This window comes from Eublepharis macularius, chromosome 3 (assembly GCF_028583425.1).
Source record: "Eublepharis macularius isolate TG4126 chromosome 3, MPM_Emac_v1.0, whole genome shotgun sequence".
NCBI classification, from domain to species: Eukaryota; Metazoa; Chordata; class Lepidosauria; order Squamata; family Eublepharidae; genus Eublepharis; species Eublepharis macularius.
Genome location: NC_072792.1, coordinates 127,324,028 through 127,339,647, shown reverse-complemented (window position 1 = coordinate 127,339,647; position 15,620 = coordinate 127,324,028). Strand labels below are relative to the sequence as shown.

Here is a 15,620-nt window from a genome sequence, read left to right as displayed (position 1 = left end):
CTGAACATTCAAGGCTTAGAAGGTAGGGTGGGGTGAGATGCCTTTATAGTAAGGGACACCACCTGCCCCATATGTGTATGAGGGGCTCCTGGGAAGGACATGGAGAGCACCCTCCCTCCTCAGGTTGCAGGACACCTGAGCATTCTGCTCTTCCCAGCTCTGTTCTGCTCATAAGTAAGCCCCTGGGCTTAAGAGACCTAGTAGGGACTGAAAATACAGGAACCTGCACATCTGCATCGACATATCTTTCCCTCACACTGTAGCAACTTCTTCACACATTACAGAGAACTCAGCCTGGATCTGGGGATCTCACTCCATGTCCAACGTAACACAATCACATGTGAGTTGCAGTCTCCTGAATTCCCACATAATGGCGCTGGATTAGAATCTAGACCATAGCAAATGTGAGGAAGGGGCTTCAGTCCCCCACACCACCTTATTTCCACAACCTGAAACAGTCCCAGAGACCACTATTTGGAGAAACCTACATGTTCCCTCTGGTTGTACATGGGGTTTCCCCAACATGTCCAATGGCACCTCCAACTGTTTGAAGATGGCAGTCAGTCTGAAGCCTCTTCTCCACATGCCCCTCAGTTCGGATCCTAACTGGGCAGCCAACAAGCAGGAATTGGGGAGAACCTACAAGACGTGATGACAGAGAGTGGAGACCGAATCCCAACTTGTGTGCTTAATAATGTATAAAGAGGCCTCTCCCGTTTGTTTCTAATGACAGGCAATCATATGCACTCCTTGTTATGGTCCCTATGCTGTTTCTTGTGTAGCTCATTTAGGCAATGACCAATGCAGGAATTATTTGCAGCACATATCCCAGCATGCAGTTTCAAACAAAAGGTTGGCTTGCTTACTTCCAGCATGCTGCTTATATGGAAGACTGGCAAGGAACACTTCTGGAAAAGCTGATCTGCACAAGCAGAAGTTTTCCAGTGCATTTAGCTTCAAACTCAAGGGACTGAATTTTTTTTCTACCTCCCCCTTTTTTAAAAATGTAGTGAAACAGCCACAAACTGCTTGTGTGGTTCTGTATACCAGAAGTATCCCCTAGAGAACACTGTCTAGAGCAGATACTGTGGCTTGGATGGCTCCTACCACTTTATTACATGAAAGAGCAGCCTGTGCTACCCTTATCAACAGACACTAATTGGTGGTTTCAAGCAACACACTTGCTGGGAGCTGCTTTTTCACACCTTCTGTTATGCTGGAACTTTGCCACTTACTAGGCTGAAGATATTAAGACTGTAGGTTTCTTGTGAGTGGCTTTCTGTATAGTATATTTTACACTGTTTGTTTGTCCTCAGATCACCTCTTCTGGATTGGGCTCCAGCATTTGCTCTACAGACTCATTGGTACCTTGAGATTTTGCTGATGGAACCTGAAGGAAAGGTGTTCAACTAGATTTAGAAGGACTTGGGGTGGGGGAGAAGATGCCTTACAGTGGCAATTCAGTAGTGGTTGTAAACCACAAGGCACATCTTTATAAAATTTCTCTTTGTGTAGAATGTGAAGAAACAGTGCTGAGGATGCCAGCACTGAATACTGCATCCTTGACTCTGCAGTGTATCAGCACACTCCAGGGGAATGTGCCATTAGCCCGAAGCCATCTTGATCTTTTCTGAACTAGCCCTTAGTCTCATGGTAAAGTCCCTCAGTAAGAGGATGTGTTGAGTGAAGAGTTATTCTCATATTCATAGCCATTCCATGCCATCAACAGCAAAATGGAATATACCAGTACAGCTCTGAAGTTGGTTAGGAAAATATTATTGCCTGCTATGTAGGGGAAAGTCATTCTTTTTTAAACTCCTAGGCAGTTCCTGTAATGCAACTTGCCTATGATTTATTCTTATGTCTGTCTTTAGGTAGAACTGAGGGGTTGGAGCCTGTGCATAAAATTCAGTGTGAGAATTTGTCAGTGGAGCAGGATGTCCCTGCCTCCCCTAAAATGTTGTTCCTGGGGGAAAGGGAACATCCAGGAACAGTGTCCTGAAATCTGCTGGAGCTGAACCATCTGGCTCCTTCAGTCATAGGAAACTTTTGCTGGTTCTGAACTAATAAAAGAAAAATTCTATTGCTTTTGTAATATTTCAGCTGGTCCCTTCAAAAGGGATCAGTATAGAGATGTAATTTACAAGTCACAGTAGTTAGGAGATACTGCTTCTACATGGTTATATTTTTTTGATAGTGTGGGGAGGGGGGTGTTAGGATTGCTGTAGTTTTAAGCACACCTAACTGTGCTGAATTGTGCTCTCTGGATTAAACATGATACTAGTGTGATACACAACAGGAGGAAAAGCAAAACCTGAAGACCGAGGAGGTGGAACTGGAAGGAGTTAAATGTGGTAGCAAAATAGAGAGGAAAAGCTCAAAACAAACATGGAGCTTTACAACAGTCTGGTCACCCAGTGATTCTCACATGTAATGTAGCACATCACCAAATGTTCACACCAATGAATTTTACACCACAAGTTGCCTCACAATCTACTACCACGTGTAGTTTGGAGTGGAAGGTTTAGTGGCTGCCGCCATGGGTATTTGTTATTCTATACTCTATTAAACCTTTTATATATAAATTGTTCTCTGTAGACAAACAACAAAACAATACCTGAAATACTAATGCTTCTCTGCACAAGCCAAGGAATGCCACTAAATTTAACCAACCCACCCACATTTGTCCTGAGACAACTGACAAATCAATGTATTTCTCTAGCAAACAATTTCTTTATCCACACCTTCATACCAGACACTGTTTACATGACCAAGCATCCTAGATTTGGGAGAGACTCAAAACTGAAGCCATATTTCTAGGAATTGTTGACTTACATTCATATTCTCTTCATTTATTGAACGTAAGAGTATAGTCAGAGGCTGAGCAAGCAATCTTGTATAAAGATTTAAGCCATACTATTTGATTTGACAAAGGGCTGTGTCACTTACTGAGGAACAGAATTTCCCTGCCATGCAGCATTACCACCTTGGATTTCACAGCTGAAGTCCTCTTGGAAAGTGACTATGTGAAAATTCTACTCCCTCTTCAAAACTTACCTCTGAGATGGCGATCCTTGACATGGGTTGCAATTTTCTTGTAGGGATGTTTCCCAAGATAAAATACCCTTCCCCCTCTAACCTCTTGGGAACCGTTTCTGATCAGTTCTGGTTAGATTTGAAGGAGCACAAAATTTTCTTACAAGTTTCCAAAAGCATGTTTATTTTCTGACCAACATACATTCTAAAATAACTGAAATTGAGAGTATCATGAGCAGAGTGCAGAACGGATCTTTACTAGTCCTCTTCTTACTGCAGTTCCCCATGTCTCCTCAGAAGGAGCTCTTGGGGACTCCCAGGAACAACATGGGAGTACAGCATGAAAAGATACAGTGAGAAGGGGGCCTTGGCAGAAATTATCCCAAACAAACACCTGCAAGGGCAAGACGGGAGTTGTTTTGCCAGTTCCCTCTCCAAACAGTCTTTCCATCACCCAATCCAAAACAAGCACTGCAAGCTGTTTCCAAGGATGTCCAACTCAGAGAAAGAGTACTGAGAAGGGAGAAAGAACATCCATTCTCTGCATTCAGGCTCGCGTTTCCCAATTTCATGGTATGTATATTGATTAAGCAGCACTCTTCAATAAAAACTGTAATTATGCCAAGACACAACATACACTAACAACAGTGTTCTTCATTGAATATTTGCATAATTGTATGTCTTCAGGCTGCGGCTGCTGCTGCTGCTGCTGTTGCTTTATATTTTTACGTAGACATAACTATAAATGAAGGTTAAGTTTTGATCTTGTAAAGCATGTTTATGCCTGTTCTTGCTTTTCAGGGAAATGTATGCAGTTAGTCTCCACAAAGCTTTTCAAGCCTACTTAAGATGTGAACCTAAGTTATAAGTGAATTGTTTTCAATTTAACAGTTTTATTTTGGATTGATACAATTAAAGAAGAAAAGCTTAATCATGGTTTTTTTTTTTACTTTTCCCGAGATAGCACATGTGAGCAAGGGAAGCATAAACAATGGCGAAAAGCTCCAAAGTTCTCTAAGGAGTCCTTAGTAAGGACCAATTCACACAACCTGTAATTGCATGTGGTGGATTTGTTTCCCCTCACACACACACGTCCATTCCTCTCAATGTTTGTGGTGAATGGATCATGAGCACTATCCACCAAACCTTTCTATGCTGTCACACAATCTATGCCAGAAATATTTACACTTGGTCAAATGAGCAGTTTAGGATAGGGATAAGATAGAGTCAGGTGAACACCCCCCCCCCCCAAACAGCCACTTGTGGTTATTTGCGGTAAGAGAAGATTACATGGTAGAATTGTCTAGTTTTCCAACTACACACATGGCTAAATATTGTTCTTCTCAGAGTTACCAGATTGTACCACAAAAACAAATCCTTTCACATCTCATAGAAATCTCGGCGTCTCAGGCCAAAGAGAGAGTAACATTCACAGAGGACGTTATCCAGTAAAGTGTGCCTTAGAAATTCAGAGCTGTGTAGTGATTTATAGAATGAACACAAAACATCCCCATAAGAACAGTTGTGATACTTACAACAGACTTGGGTTCCTGAGGATATGTGGCCTTGAAAAAGAAAGCTTTAAGATTTTTTTGGCAGTGAAGCTGGAAGATGGACAGCAATGAAAAGGAGCATCTTGCAAACTTTCATCCTGCTACACTATTATTATGCAGGACTACCACCATCCCAACCTTATACACTACCTATTAATGGATTTGTTTTTATTTTCCTTCTTTTAGATGCTATCTTTCTCCCCAACAGGGACACAAGATGGCTTACATAATTCTCCTTTCCATTTCATCCTCATAACCACCCTGTGAGGTAGGTTAGGCTGAGAGAGTATGAGTGACTCAAGGTCACTCAGCAAGATTCCACAGCAGAGTGGGGATTCGAACCTGGTTCTCCCAGATCTTAGTTCAACACTCTAACCACTAAAATTCACTGGGTCTCTGGATCTGTAACTTGCCCCACAGTTCAACAGCCTTGTTAAGGTAATTAGTGTTCCAAATAGCCACAGCTTTCCGTGTCCAGCCTATATAAAGAAATTTCATACTATGAAATCTGAATATAGATATAAAACTATACAGAGTAAAGGAAATATGCAAGTTTTCTTGATCTGCCCAATTCAGAATTTGAATTACTGTTCTGTAAGCGTTGGATTTTCCAGGATTTCCCCTGTATTTATTTAACCATTTTTCATCAAAAATACCAGGTAATGCGTTGCTGAAAGTTAGTTTACTTTATTAACTTTGTGTGTTGATCAGCGTCCTTAATTTTTTGCAAGATGTTCTTCTGATCTACAGTATTCAGATGGATAAAGGGTACTGTATTCCCAAGTTATTGCTGGCTTTAGAGGGTGTTTCCACTTGAAATGAACACTTTCTGAAAATCACTCTATGCTTCAAAAAGAACCCAAATCTCTTTCTGCTAATTACGAAGACCACATCAATTTATCCATCATCATACTTACAACTTGCCCCAGTAAGACTTGAATTTTTCACTCCATTTGTCCACTGAGGCATTTCAAGCATTCCCCTCTCTAATCATTTCAAGTTGGACATTCTGAAGTGTAACTGAGCAAATGTGTGAGTTCCTTTCCCCCCAGAAGAATGCACTTTGACCAGGAAAACAGGGCAGAGGGAGAATTTTAGCTCAAGATTCTTTGACACCGATGTTAGGAGTCCAGTTTCTGCCACAGATCCCATTGCAGTTCAGTCAAGATTCAACTTTGAGACAAGATTTATTCATTTCTGTATCTTTTCATCATGTCTCTTCTCAGCTCCTTCCTGAATGTAATCGTCTATTTCTTTCGAGATTTTCTCAGTGATGCCAAGGCTGTTGTTCCTGAAGTAAGAAAAAAAGGATTAGGGGCGGGGGGGGGCACTGCTATCATCTCATTCTTCAACTATAAAACGACTAACACAGGTGTCTAAAGCCAACCCTCTATGCCATCATTTCCTGGTCTACAGTCCATCTTAGAAAAAGACAATTCCTTCAAAGAGACCTTGACAGAAAGCCAGACCCTCCAGTCAAAAATGCCTACTGGTCATCCGTAGTAATTTATCCAGACACAATGACATAGGAACCAAGCCTTTTAAATAACCATCTATGTCTTTTCATCTCTTCTTGTTAAACAATAGGGCTGGAAGGCACCAGCAATATCACATAGTGCTTAGACTCTTGCATATTCTCAAACATGATATACGTCCTCAATCAGCCCACAATACTGTTGTTTAGTTAGCAAAGAACAAACATTTGCTGCACAGAAGAATGAAATGGATAAAACATCACCTTTGAAAGGACAATAGACAAAAAGCCAATGGGTGAATGTTTTAATATCCCAGAATATTGATCAGACACTAAGGATAAGCATGAGATTTTAGGGACCAGACATAATGCAAAACTGCTGAATCAAGTGTTCATTAATATTGTTATGTATTTCTTGGTTTGAATAAAAACAACTGGTGCTTCTCACCATAAAGAGCAATTATCCCACTAGTGTTAACCAGCTTTAACACAAATATACATAAATGCATTTGGCTATCCGAGTTCCCTTAACATTAATGCATTCCTTGACTACAGCCAATTGGATCACTTACTAGATCTTCACTACTGGCAGGTATATTTTAATCTCATCTTGAAGATGATTTAGGGCCAGTGTGAAGAAAACAGGCAAGACAGCTAGAACACTCAGTTATATCACCAATGAGGAAATACAGCTAGAAACACTATCTGGTAAACATACCTGGCCCAGGTATTGGGAATGGAATTTCTGGAGACAGATTGAGACCCAGCTCTGTATTTTCATCTGTTAGAAACTCTTCTCAGTAAATTAAGACTTGCAATCATTGGATGAGGTTCATCCTGTCTCAGTGCCAGAGCTACCAGTTGAAACAGAATAGCATGGGTTCCTTACCACTCTATCAGCTGCTGTTCATATCGCTCCCTTCGCTCCTGTTTTCTTCCCTCATGCAAGGTTTCACCAGAAAGATTTTGCATTGCCATCATCAATCCTCCTGCAGGGACTCTGTTGGAGATGTTACAGGAAGCAGGAATAACCATGTGGAGACCACTAACAGCCAAAGCAATTAAGAACTCTAAGAGACCCAAACACATGATCACCCACGTACCACTCTGCTAGTGCTTTTGTCTCTTCACTGAACAAGCCCATTTTCTTTTTAAAAACAATTATAAAATGGAGCTCAATTCTGTAGACATCCAGTCAACTATAACTTGTATAAGGTATCCACACTCCTATATATACTTTTTTGAATAAAACATTAGGCACATATAATTCATCACATTAAAATCTGAACACTTGTGTAATCTGGAGAGATCCCACTGTGTTCTCTCAACCATGTAAATACGATGAAGGGTGACATAACAGAGGAGGCTCTGAACCAAGACCATGGAATTTCCTTCCCCCTGAAACCCATTTTGCTCCACCCATTTTGACATTTAAAGTGCCAAATAAAATATGGTATGAGGGTTTTTAGATTAAGGTAGTTTTTGAAGTGAAATATGATTTTGTTGACTGATTCTCTGATTGGCTGTATTTCAGTTACTGAAAAGTATTTAATATGTATTTCGATGCTTTTAAACTTTTTTGTGAGCCAGTCCTGGCTAAAAATACATTATGCAGTAGCATAGTGGTTAAGTGGTATGGCTGCAAATCAGCACTCTACTTGTTCAAATCCCACTACTGCCACGAGTTCAGTAGGTGACCTTGGGTAAGCCACTCCTCTCAGCCCCAGCTCCCCAGCTGTATTGTGGGGATAATAACAACACTAACTTGTTCACTGCTCTGGGTGAGGCTCTAATCTGTCCAGAAGAGCGGTATATAAGTGCTGTTGTTGTTGTTAGGTTAAAAATAATTGAATGAATAGATAAATAAATGTCAATCACATAGAGAAATGGTTCCAGATCTGAAAAAGGATAAAGTCGGGTTTTTAGTTTCCTATCCACACCTTAGCGTACAGGCTTCTTCAAGTGGACATTTTATCATTTTCCCCTAAAACTGATGCCTTAAATTCAGACATCACCACCACTATTAAACATTTAATTTAGAGCTGACTGGACACCTGATTGAGAAAAAAAGCAATTATTTTGAAAAATTTTAATTCTACCTTTTTACTACAGGGCTGGATCCAACGTTTAGTTTTCAATAATGAAAGGCATTCTTTCAGCAGACCAGAACTTTTATGCCTCCCTGTCCTCTTGTAGCCCACTGAGCTCCCCAAAACAGCCTCCTATCCCCCAGGAGTAGTATTTTAGGGGAGCTCAGTGGGCTGATGCAGGAGAGAAGCAGAACATTCCCATTCCAGTGTCAGATGTGCCTTCCATTCCCAGAAAAATTAGTCTGAATCCAATCCATAATACATAAGGTAAAAAAGAACAGTGCACTTTCTTGACTAACAACAGCTCCATCATAGAAAGTATCAGTTTTAAAACAATGCAGCCTCTCTGCTTCTTTAAACATTAGGATCCAAAGAAGACGAATAATAAAGAGAACAAAATCTGTATAGAAGACTGGAGTAGGGGCAACAGCTATACTCTCCAAGCAAGAAAACTTATTTGGAATAACATGGATGCTAACATGCCTAGTACAAACCGGTAATTTTGACCTTGACTGCATTGATGTGCATGAGTGTATGCATATGTGCAAACATATGAGTCAACCTACCCCAACAATGCTCCAAAAATACTGCCTGCAGCAAAACCTCCCAAGCCCAAGTGAAATCTGAACAGGCCTCCTGTAAAAGCTGAAAATAAAAGGTCACGAAAGGAGATTTGCAAGAAGTCTCAACCACAATGCATCGTGACAACTGCTCTTATCATTCCCATCTGATTTTGGTAGTCCCATATATTCCTGCGAGAAATACAAGTGTTGCTTTGTTGTTTCCTGCTGAAAATATCCAAAGTTTTGGCATCACACGCACAGGAACATGCTCATATTTGCTGTGAGAAACACCAGTGTAACACTATGTTCTCACGGGTCAGAAGTGCCACCCACTGAATAGGCATATGTTTTGCCTATTAACAGAACTGGGCACTACAAGCAATAGCCTTGCTGATTTATGTGTCTGACTGTGATGAACCGTAGTTGGATATGAGCAAGTATCTCCTACAGGTCAAAATAACTAACACTCTGCTGACACTTTTAAAGAACAATTAATTTACTGTGAGACAAGCCTTCACCTTGCCACTTCATGCATCTGAAAAAATGGGTTCTGCTTCACAAAAATGTATACCACAATAAATGTGCTAGTCTTTAAAGTGCCACACTTTACTATTTTAGCTGCAGAAGACTTAACATGGCTACACCTCTAAAAGTGGTCCCCTATAGCACATTCAAGTAAGAACGCTGGGTGGTTTTTGTTTTGTGTAAAGTTGAGGTTGCATTTCCTGCATGTTTACACTGAAAGAGCAGCTGCTATTCATACATACAAAGTACAGGTAATTATCAGACTCTCATTTTTAGAACTAAAAACAGGCAAAAACTAGAAAAGTCAACTCACCATAAACTACAGCTAGCTTCAGTAATGTATAGGAGTAATTCAAAAAACATCACATTTGAGGAAGGGCTATGGTTCAGTGGTAAAATATCTGCTTGGCACGCAGAAAGTACCAGGTTCAATCCCCCAGCTATAAAAGGATAAGGTAGCAGGGGATGTGAAAGATCTCTGCGTGAGACACAAGAATGGTTGCCAGCCTGAATAGACACTACTGACTTTGTTTCAGCACAAGGCATGTATTCATAACTAAAGGGAAATATGTTGGGCTATGAAAGCTCTTTTTACAAGGGGAATTCTACCTGCCATGAGGTTATTTTCCTAAATATATGCAGGCAAATATCTAGATTATGTCCTAAGAATTTTCGTTATGTCATGTTAACTTTTAAAACAAAGACATTGATGGATGCACACAACTGAGAACACAACATCCAAGAGAATCTGTAAAAACTCCAGTGGCTCTCTCTCCCTCTAAAAGATTACTTGGGCTTTTAGAGCAACATTCATTCATTTCAGTGGAAGATGTGTAGGACTTCTGTGCAATCCCCACTGCAACCAAACATTTCAGGCAAGCACTTGGTGAACTGTGTCCTTTGACAAATCAGCTTTGACGGTGCAATCAGGCTTACAGCCTTCTAAGACCATTGAAATAACTGTTTAGGATTGCATTGTTAAAAATTCTCACACCACTTTAAACATTCTAGCTTAGCCTCTGTTGAAGCAGGAGTTCAGCTGAGCTATTTCTATGGTGGAGATACACAGCTATTTAACAACAGCCAATATACAACAAGAGAAGATTTAGAACAGAGACTTAACTATTTTTTAAAAATGTATCTGGCTAAAAGATTTCATTTCAGATATTCTTTGCTAGAACCCAATGCTCTGTTCACATTTAACACATGAAGCTCATGCCAGGACAGACCCATGTCCTATCAAGGTCAGTGCTCTCTATTCTAACTGGCAGCAGCTTTCCAAGGTTTCAGGCAGGGATGTTTCAACTACAAACTGTACAATATTAATACTATAAACACAAGCACACAATTGGAAGGGAACTTTTTCTAAACTCAACAGACCTTTCAAGTAAATGCACTTAAGATAGATATAACCATCTCCTCAGTTTAAAAACAATATTATTTCTCATTTCAAATGTTATTGAATCAGGGTGAAAGGCTGAAACCTGGACAAACAAGATGCAAAACCAGGGAGTGCCCACACTCAGATGACCTCAAATTGGAAATAATAATCATTCAAAATAAACCAATCTCACCTCCTGCAGCCACAAAATTACTGAGTGAGTTTTTATCACGATATGCAGACAAACTAGTGCTCACAGTGCTGCAAAAGGAGCAAAAACAAGGGTTAGCAGGTAACGGGCAACTAGAGGGAACAGCACCAATTCCTGAAGGTCCCAATTGGTAGCCTGCAAGTCCCAACTCCTAAATTTTGCACAATATCATTTTTCAAGCAGCAAGAGAGAGCAAGACCATTTGGCTAGTAAAAACAACATTTAACGTGAATCGTTCCATACACAATACAGCTCACATATATCATGTAGGAAAAATTTCTGATTCCATGAATGTGTGGCAAAATGAACATCCATGCCACACAAGTGACAGCATCTCTGCAAAGTGATTAAACATAGAATGCCTATGAATCTGGCTTCATAAGTATTGATAATGGCTATGTTTTTTCACAGAGTTAGAATGACTAATGAATCAAGCCAACAGATTTCAACGATCAAGGTTTTAATACTAATTGATAGATTTCAAAATTTTATAAATGCTTACTTGTGAATCTTAGGCAAACAACTTTGGCATCTCAGAAATGCAAAGTATCTCCAATAGTTTGCATACAAACTGTTGTTGCATTAACTGATAAAAAAACACTAGGTCAGAAGTGAGGGAAATTCTCTGCAAATGCAATAGGAACATGGATGATGTTTTAATACCCTGAATATATTAATAGCCCATTTTTAGTTTATAACTGAGTTCCAAGTAGCTGGATTGCTGTGAATGAATATAATTGCTGAAGAACTACATACATTCAGAGAAAGCCACAATCTCAACCATCAAAATATTAGCTAACAATGTAGCTCTTGTGAACTACAAAACAGGTTGATTTGGCTACGGAAAGCCTCATATGGCAGGGGGGTGGGGGGAGCTGTTTGCAGGTCAAGAGCAGGATACAGCATCACCAGAAATAGAGAAAGGGGCAGACTGCAGTTAATTTAGACTTCAAGGAACTATTCAAGTAAGTGAAAATGACAACATTCTCTCCCCTATAACATATCAATGCCAAGGTACACAACAAGCGTCCCACAACTAACGGTAGGCACACTTACTTGAATATTGCTACAAAGGCAGCAATCCTCCAGCTCCAACGCCAGCCGTAACGGATGAAGCCCCGTACTGCTGCACGGTGTGCAGATTGCTATGGAGAAATTAATATTTTTTTTCATTTTGGAAGACATTCGGAGACTACAGCAAATATTTGCAGTGCAAATATGACATTGTGAATATAATAAGTAAAATAAACAGGTGTAAGACAACATTCCATATGCACCATTTCTGATGTTAATGGGAAACCCAAGTATGCATCTGATTGCGGAGAAAAAACAAAAGAGCTGAACCAGACACCAAGAAGAAAACATAGGTAAAAAGCCAATGGTGCAATAGAAGAGAGCAGATACTTATTTAACAGATTATACATTTCACATTAGCTTCATCAGGGGTCTAATATGAAACTCATAGGGATTATTGTTGAAATAAAATATCTGCTCTCTTCTACTGCCCAATTGGCTTTCTGTCTACTTTTCCACTGCTTGTGATTGTATCTCAAGCAGAGTTATCATCAGGTCTTACAGTTTTACCTAGGAGTGAAAGGAAGCCGCCATATGTCAAGCTGTACATCCATTATACAAGTTTGTACTCATCCTGTCACAAATCTGCTTGCTTTGTGTAAGCACTGCCCCAGACCACATCTATGTCTTTTGAACAAACAAAGAAACATAGATTTTACCCATTCCCAGGAAACAATTCAAATGGCTTTGATTTTGCCAAAACTAAACTTTTTTTCAAACATGCGCACACAGAACTTATGGTATTACTTGACTGCTCAACACTTGCTGGCTCATAGCTGAATATGTAAAATGCCTGCAGCAAAAAAGTATGGTTTATGGTGGTTCTGTTCTGGGTACTCAATCTATGATGCTCTTTCAGAAGCAAGTAATCAAGCAAACAGGATCTGAAAAGATTCAAAGAGCTATAGAATCAAGCACTTTAAAGGTTCTGATATTATGCATACCGCAGCATCCAGGCGACTGTGGTACATCTCTGCACCACTCTGCTCAATGTATCGTTCTTTGGCATATACAAAGCCAGGAATGCCTCCATATACAAAGCCAACAACACCTGCCGTAAATGTTGCTTTACAGATACTGACGGTTTCTTCCGGATATCGATTTAGTTCACTGCAAACAAGAAAAACTTCATGAAAATTAAATCTTTAGGAGCTGTCCAACATAAAAGATATTCTTAGACTCGCAACTTCAGTGTGACTGCATCTATTGCTGAGCATCTGGATGAAATGAAGTGTGATAAGACCCCATTGATGCTTAAATAGCTGATACTGTCTAGCAAATTTCCCATAAATAGCATATATCTCTAGCACCAACATACAATTACTACTAATTGTCAGCAGCTTTTTAAAAAGCTCTTAGCAACCATCCTCAACTTCTAACTAAAAGTGTCATTTCAGAGTAAGAGAAGCTATATTGATTTCCAGGAACTGTAACATCCTCTACAAGCAGGATTGCCTAATTTCAGACCGTCAGAGATGCACTGGATCCAGAACCCCATGCACACATTTTTAAAAATTAAATTTCTCTCTTTCGGTTGCCGACTGGTCGTTCGCTACAGGTGGGGCAGACGCCTATTTGGGTGCTCTTAAAGAGGACACCGAGGGGTTGGGAGTGCGTGACCTCAGTGCCGGCGAGTTCGGGCCCGGCCCCAGCTTTTCAGCAGCCCTGAAATCAACGAAGCAGCAGCCACCAAAAACGCAGCGCCCCTAAACGGGTCGAGGACAGGGTTGCCAACTCCAGGCTGAGCAATTCCTAGAGATTTGGGGGTGGAGCCTGGCGGAAAGAGGAGGGGCTTCAGCACTGGACCACGACTGCCGACGAGCTGCGGAGGCGCCCGCCTGCAGGCCCTCCCTTCTCCCTCGACCTAACGGGGCTCCCCTGGCGCGCCTTCGCTCACTCTTTGCGGAAGAGCTCCAAAATTCGCTCCCAGCCGGACTCCGGCGGCTGAGGCCTGCCCGCGAACCAGGGCTTGGAGCCCGGCTGCCCCCCAAAGACCGCCGAAGAGGCGGCAGGGCCTGGCGGTGGCTCCATAGCAGCCGATGGAGCACGGCGAGAGGCGCTCAAGGCCCGCCGCCCCGCACGTTGAGCCGCGCCGGAAAAGGGCGAGAGAAGAGAGCGCCGCCCTGGCGCTGTGGAGGACGCCTAGCGGCGGTGGCACCCCTGCCCAGCCTGGCCGCTTCGTTGGGCTGAGCGGGGCGCGGCGGGCGTAGGGCGAGGCCGGCGGCGCGGGGGTGGCGTGCCTCGCGACCCTTCGAAGCGCCTCCGGAGCAACCTCGCAAGGCCTCGAGGAGAGTCTTTTCTTAGTGACGCGGTTTATGGTGCTCTTGAAAGGCAGATTTACAGCCTGCCTCCCTGTGCCATAATTTCTTAAATGTTTTCACATACGCGGTCATTTAAACGTTTTAAACTGCCAGACAAGGGTTTTCCCCACCTCTTAGCCAAATCGAAGACGACAGCGGGCGTTTGTGAAAAACTAGGAATACTTTTCGGTACCCGCTCAGGTTTTATAGATGGAACTTGGAGATGCGTTACGTGTAGTGCAGAGGCCTCCACCAGACCATGAACAGCATGAATGTGGAAGTCACAATTTGATTGATCCCACCCTCTTGTTTCAGTCACATTTGAATTAATCGTTTCCCAGTTGTTGAGCCACCCCTCAATTAATACTGCAAAAGCCCGGCCTGAAGGGGCTCACAATTCACTAGCTCCTCTAATCTGCAGTCGCCATTGATTATTTCGTGGCCCACTTTGCCCTCAGTCTTCAGTGACTTGGGGACAATCTTTCCAGTAAGTGGAGTAAGGCAGATTTTTGGGGAGCAACCAAGTGACACGATCCACATTCTTGGTTTGATAAAACCTTTCCCAAACTTGGTTTCATATGATCTTTTTGGAAAGATAAGTCAAAGTACCTTCACACACCATGCAGACATGAGGGTGCATTTTTGAAGGTCCCAATGCCATGGCCACCATTTTCCCCATGCCACCAGAGAGGGCATCCACCCCTCTCCCAACTGCTGAATCTACAACACAATAACATTGGTCAATCATCAATATATGTAATTAACATAAACAAACCTCTGGTTTCTTAGAACTGGAAATGAGCTATGAACAGACAAGACAAATATTTCCACAAACCTGCGAAAGCCTCAACTTTTCAGAAAAATTTGAAAGCTTAAAAAAAATGACTGCTAACTGCTCCCTAAAATAATGGAAGCACTGCCTGTAGCTTTAAGAAACAAATGTCCTCTTAATGGCCACAGTACTTTTAAATAAACTCATTTTGGTTGTGGGAGTTACTAGGCAACAATAACAATCCCAGCATTTAAACCTTGGTCTTTATATGGTTTTTGTCAGTAAAAGGCTGGAGGAGGGGACAGGGCACTTTCCAGGGCTGTTGCAGCTTTTGAGGGATGACTCATTGGAGCCAGCCCTGGCAACCACCACCAGCCACTTGCATGACTCACCCAGGCTCAGCTACGTGCTGCTTTTTAACAGCCACCACCCCATGAGTGCCACTTTTGAGTCTAGTTCAAGTTTCGTATTAGGATTGGGGAGAAACAAGTTTGAATCACTACTTTGCCATGGTATTCACTGGGTGACCTTGGGTCAGTTATACACAGCTTAATTTACCTCACAGGATGCAAGGGTAAAATGGAGGAAAGAAGAATGATGTGAGCTGCTTTGGGTCCCCATTATGTAGAATGGCAGGGTAT

General features: G+C 41.7%; 1 protein-coding gene across 2 annotated transcripts; it reads right to left on the bottom strand.

Moving 5' to 3' along the window:
* Window positions 1–5,260: 5,260 nt before the first annotated feature.
* TIMMDC1 (translocase of inner mitochondrial membrane domain containing 1) lies at window positions 5,261–13,993 on the bottom strand. Of its 2 annotated transcripts, XM_054973877.1 has the most exons (7): window positions 13,805–13,993; window positions 12,852–13,017; window positions 11,890–11,978; window positions 10,816–10,883; window positions 8,720–8,798; window positions 6,953–7,063; window positions 5,261–5,880 (listed from the first exon to the last, which is right to left on the bottom strand). In XM_054973877.1, exons 1-7 carry the CDS (start codon window positions 13,936–13,938, stop codon window positions 5,781–5,783), a joined length of 747 nt encoding a protein of 248 aa, XP_054829852.1. In that variant the 5' UTR covers window positions 13,939–13,993; the 3' UTR covers window positions 5,261–5,780. The 2 variants fall into 2 exon arrangements, with proteins under 2 accessions (XP_054829852.1, XP_054829853.1); XM_054973878.1 differs by lacking the exons at window positions 8,720–8,798; window positions 10,816–10,883.
* Between the last annotated feature and the right edge of the window lie 1,627 nt (window positions 13,994–15,620).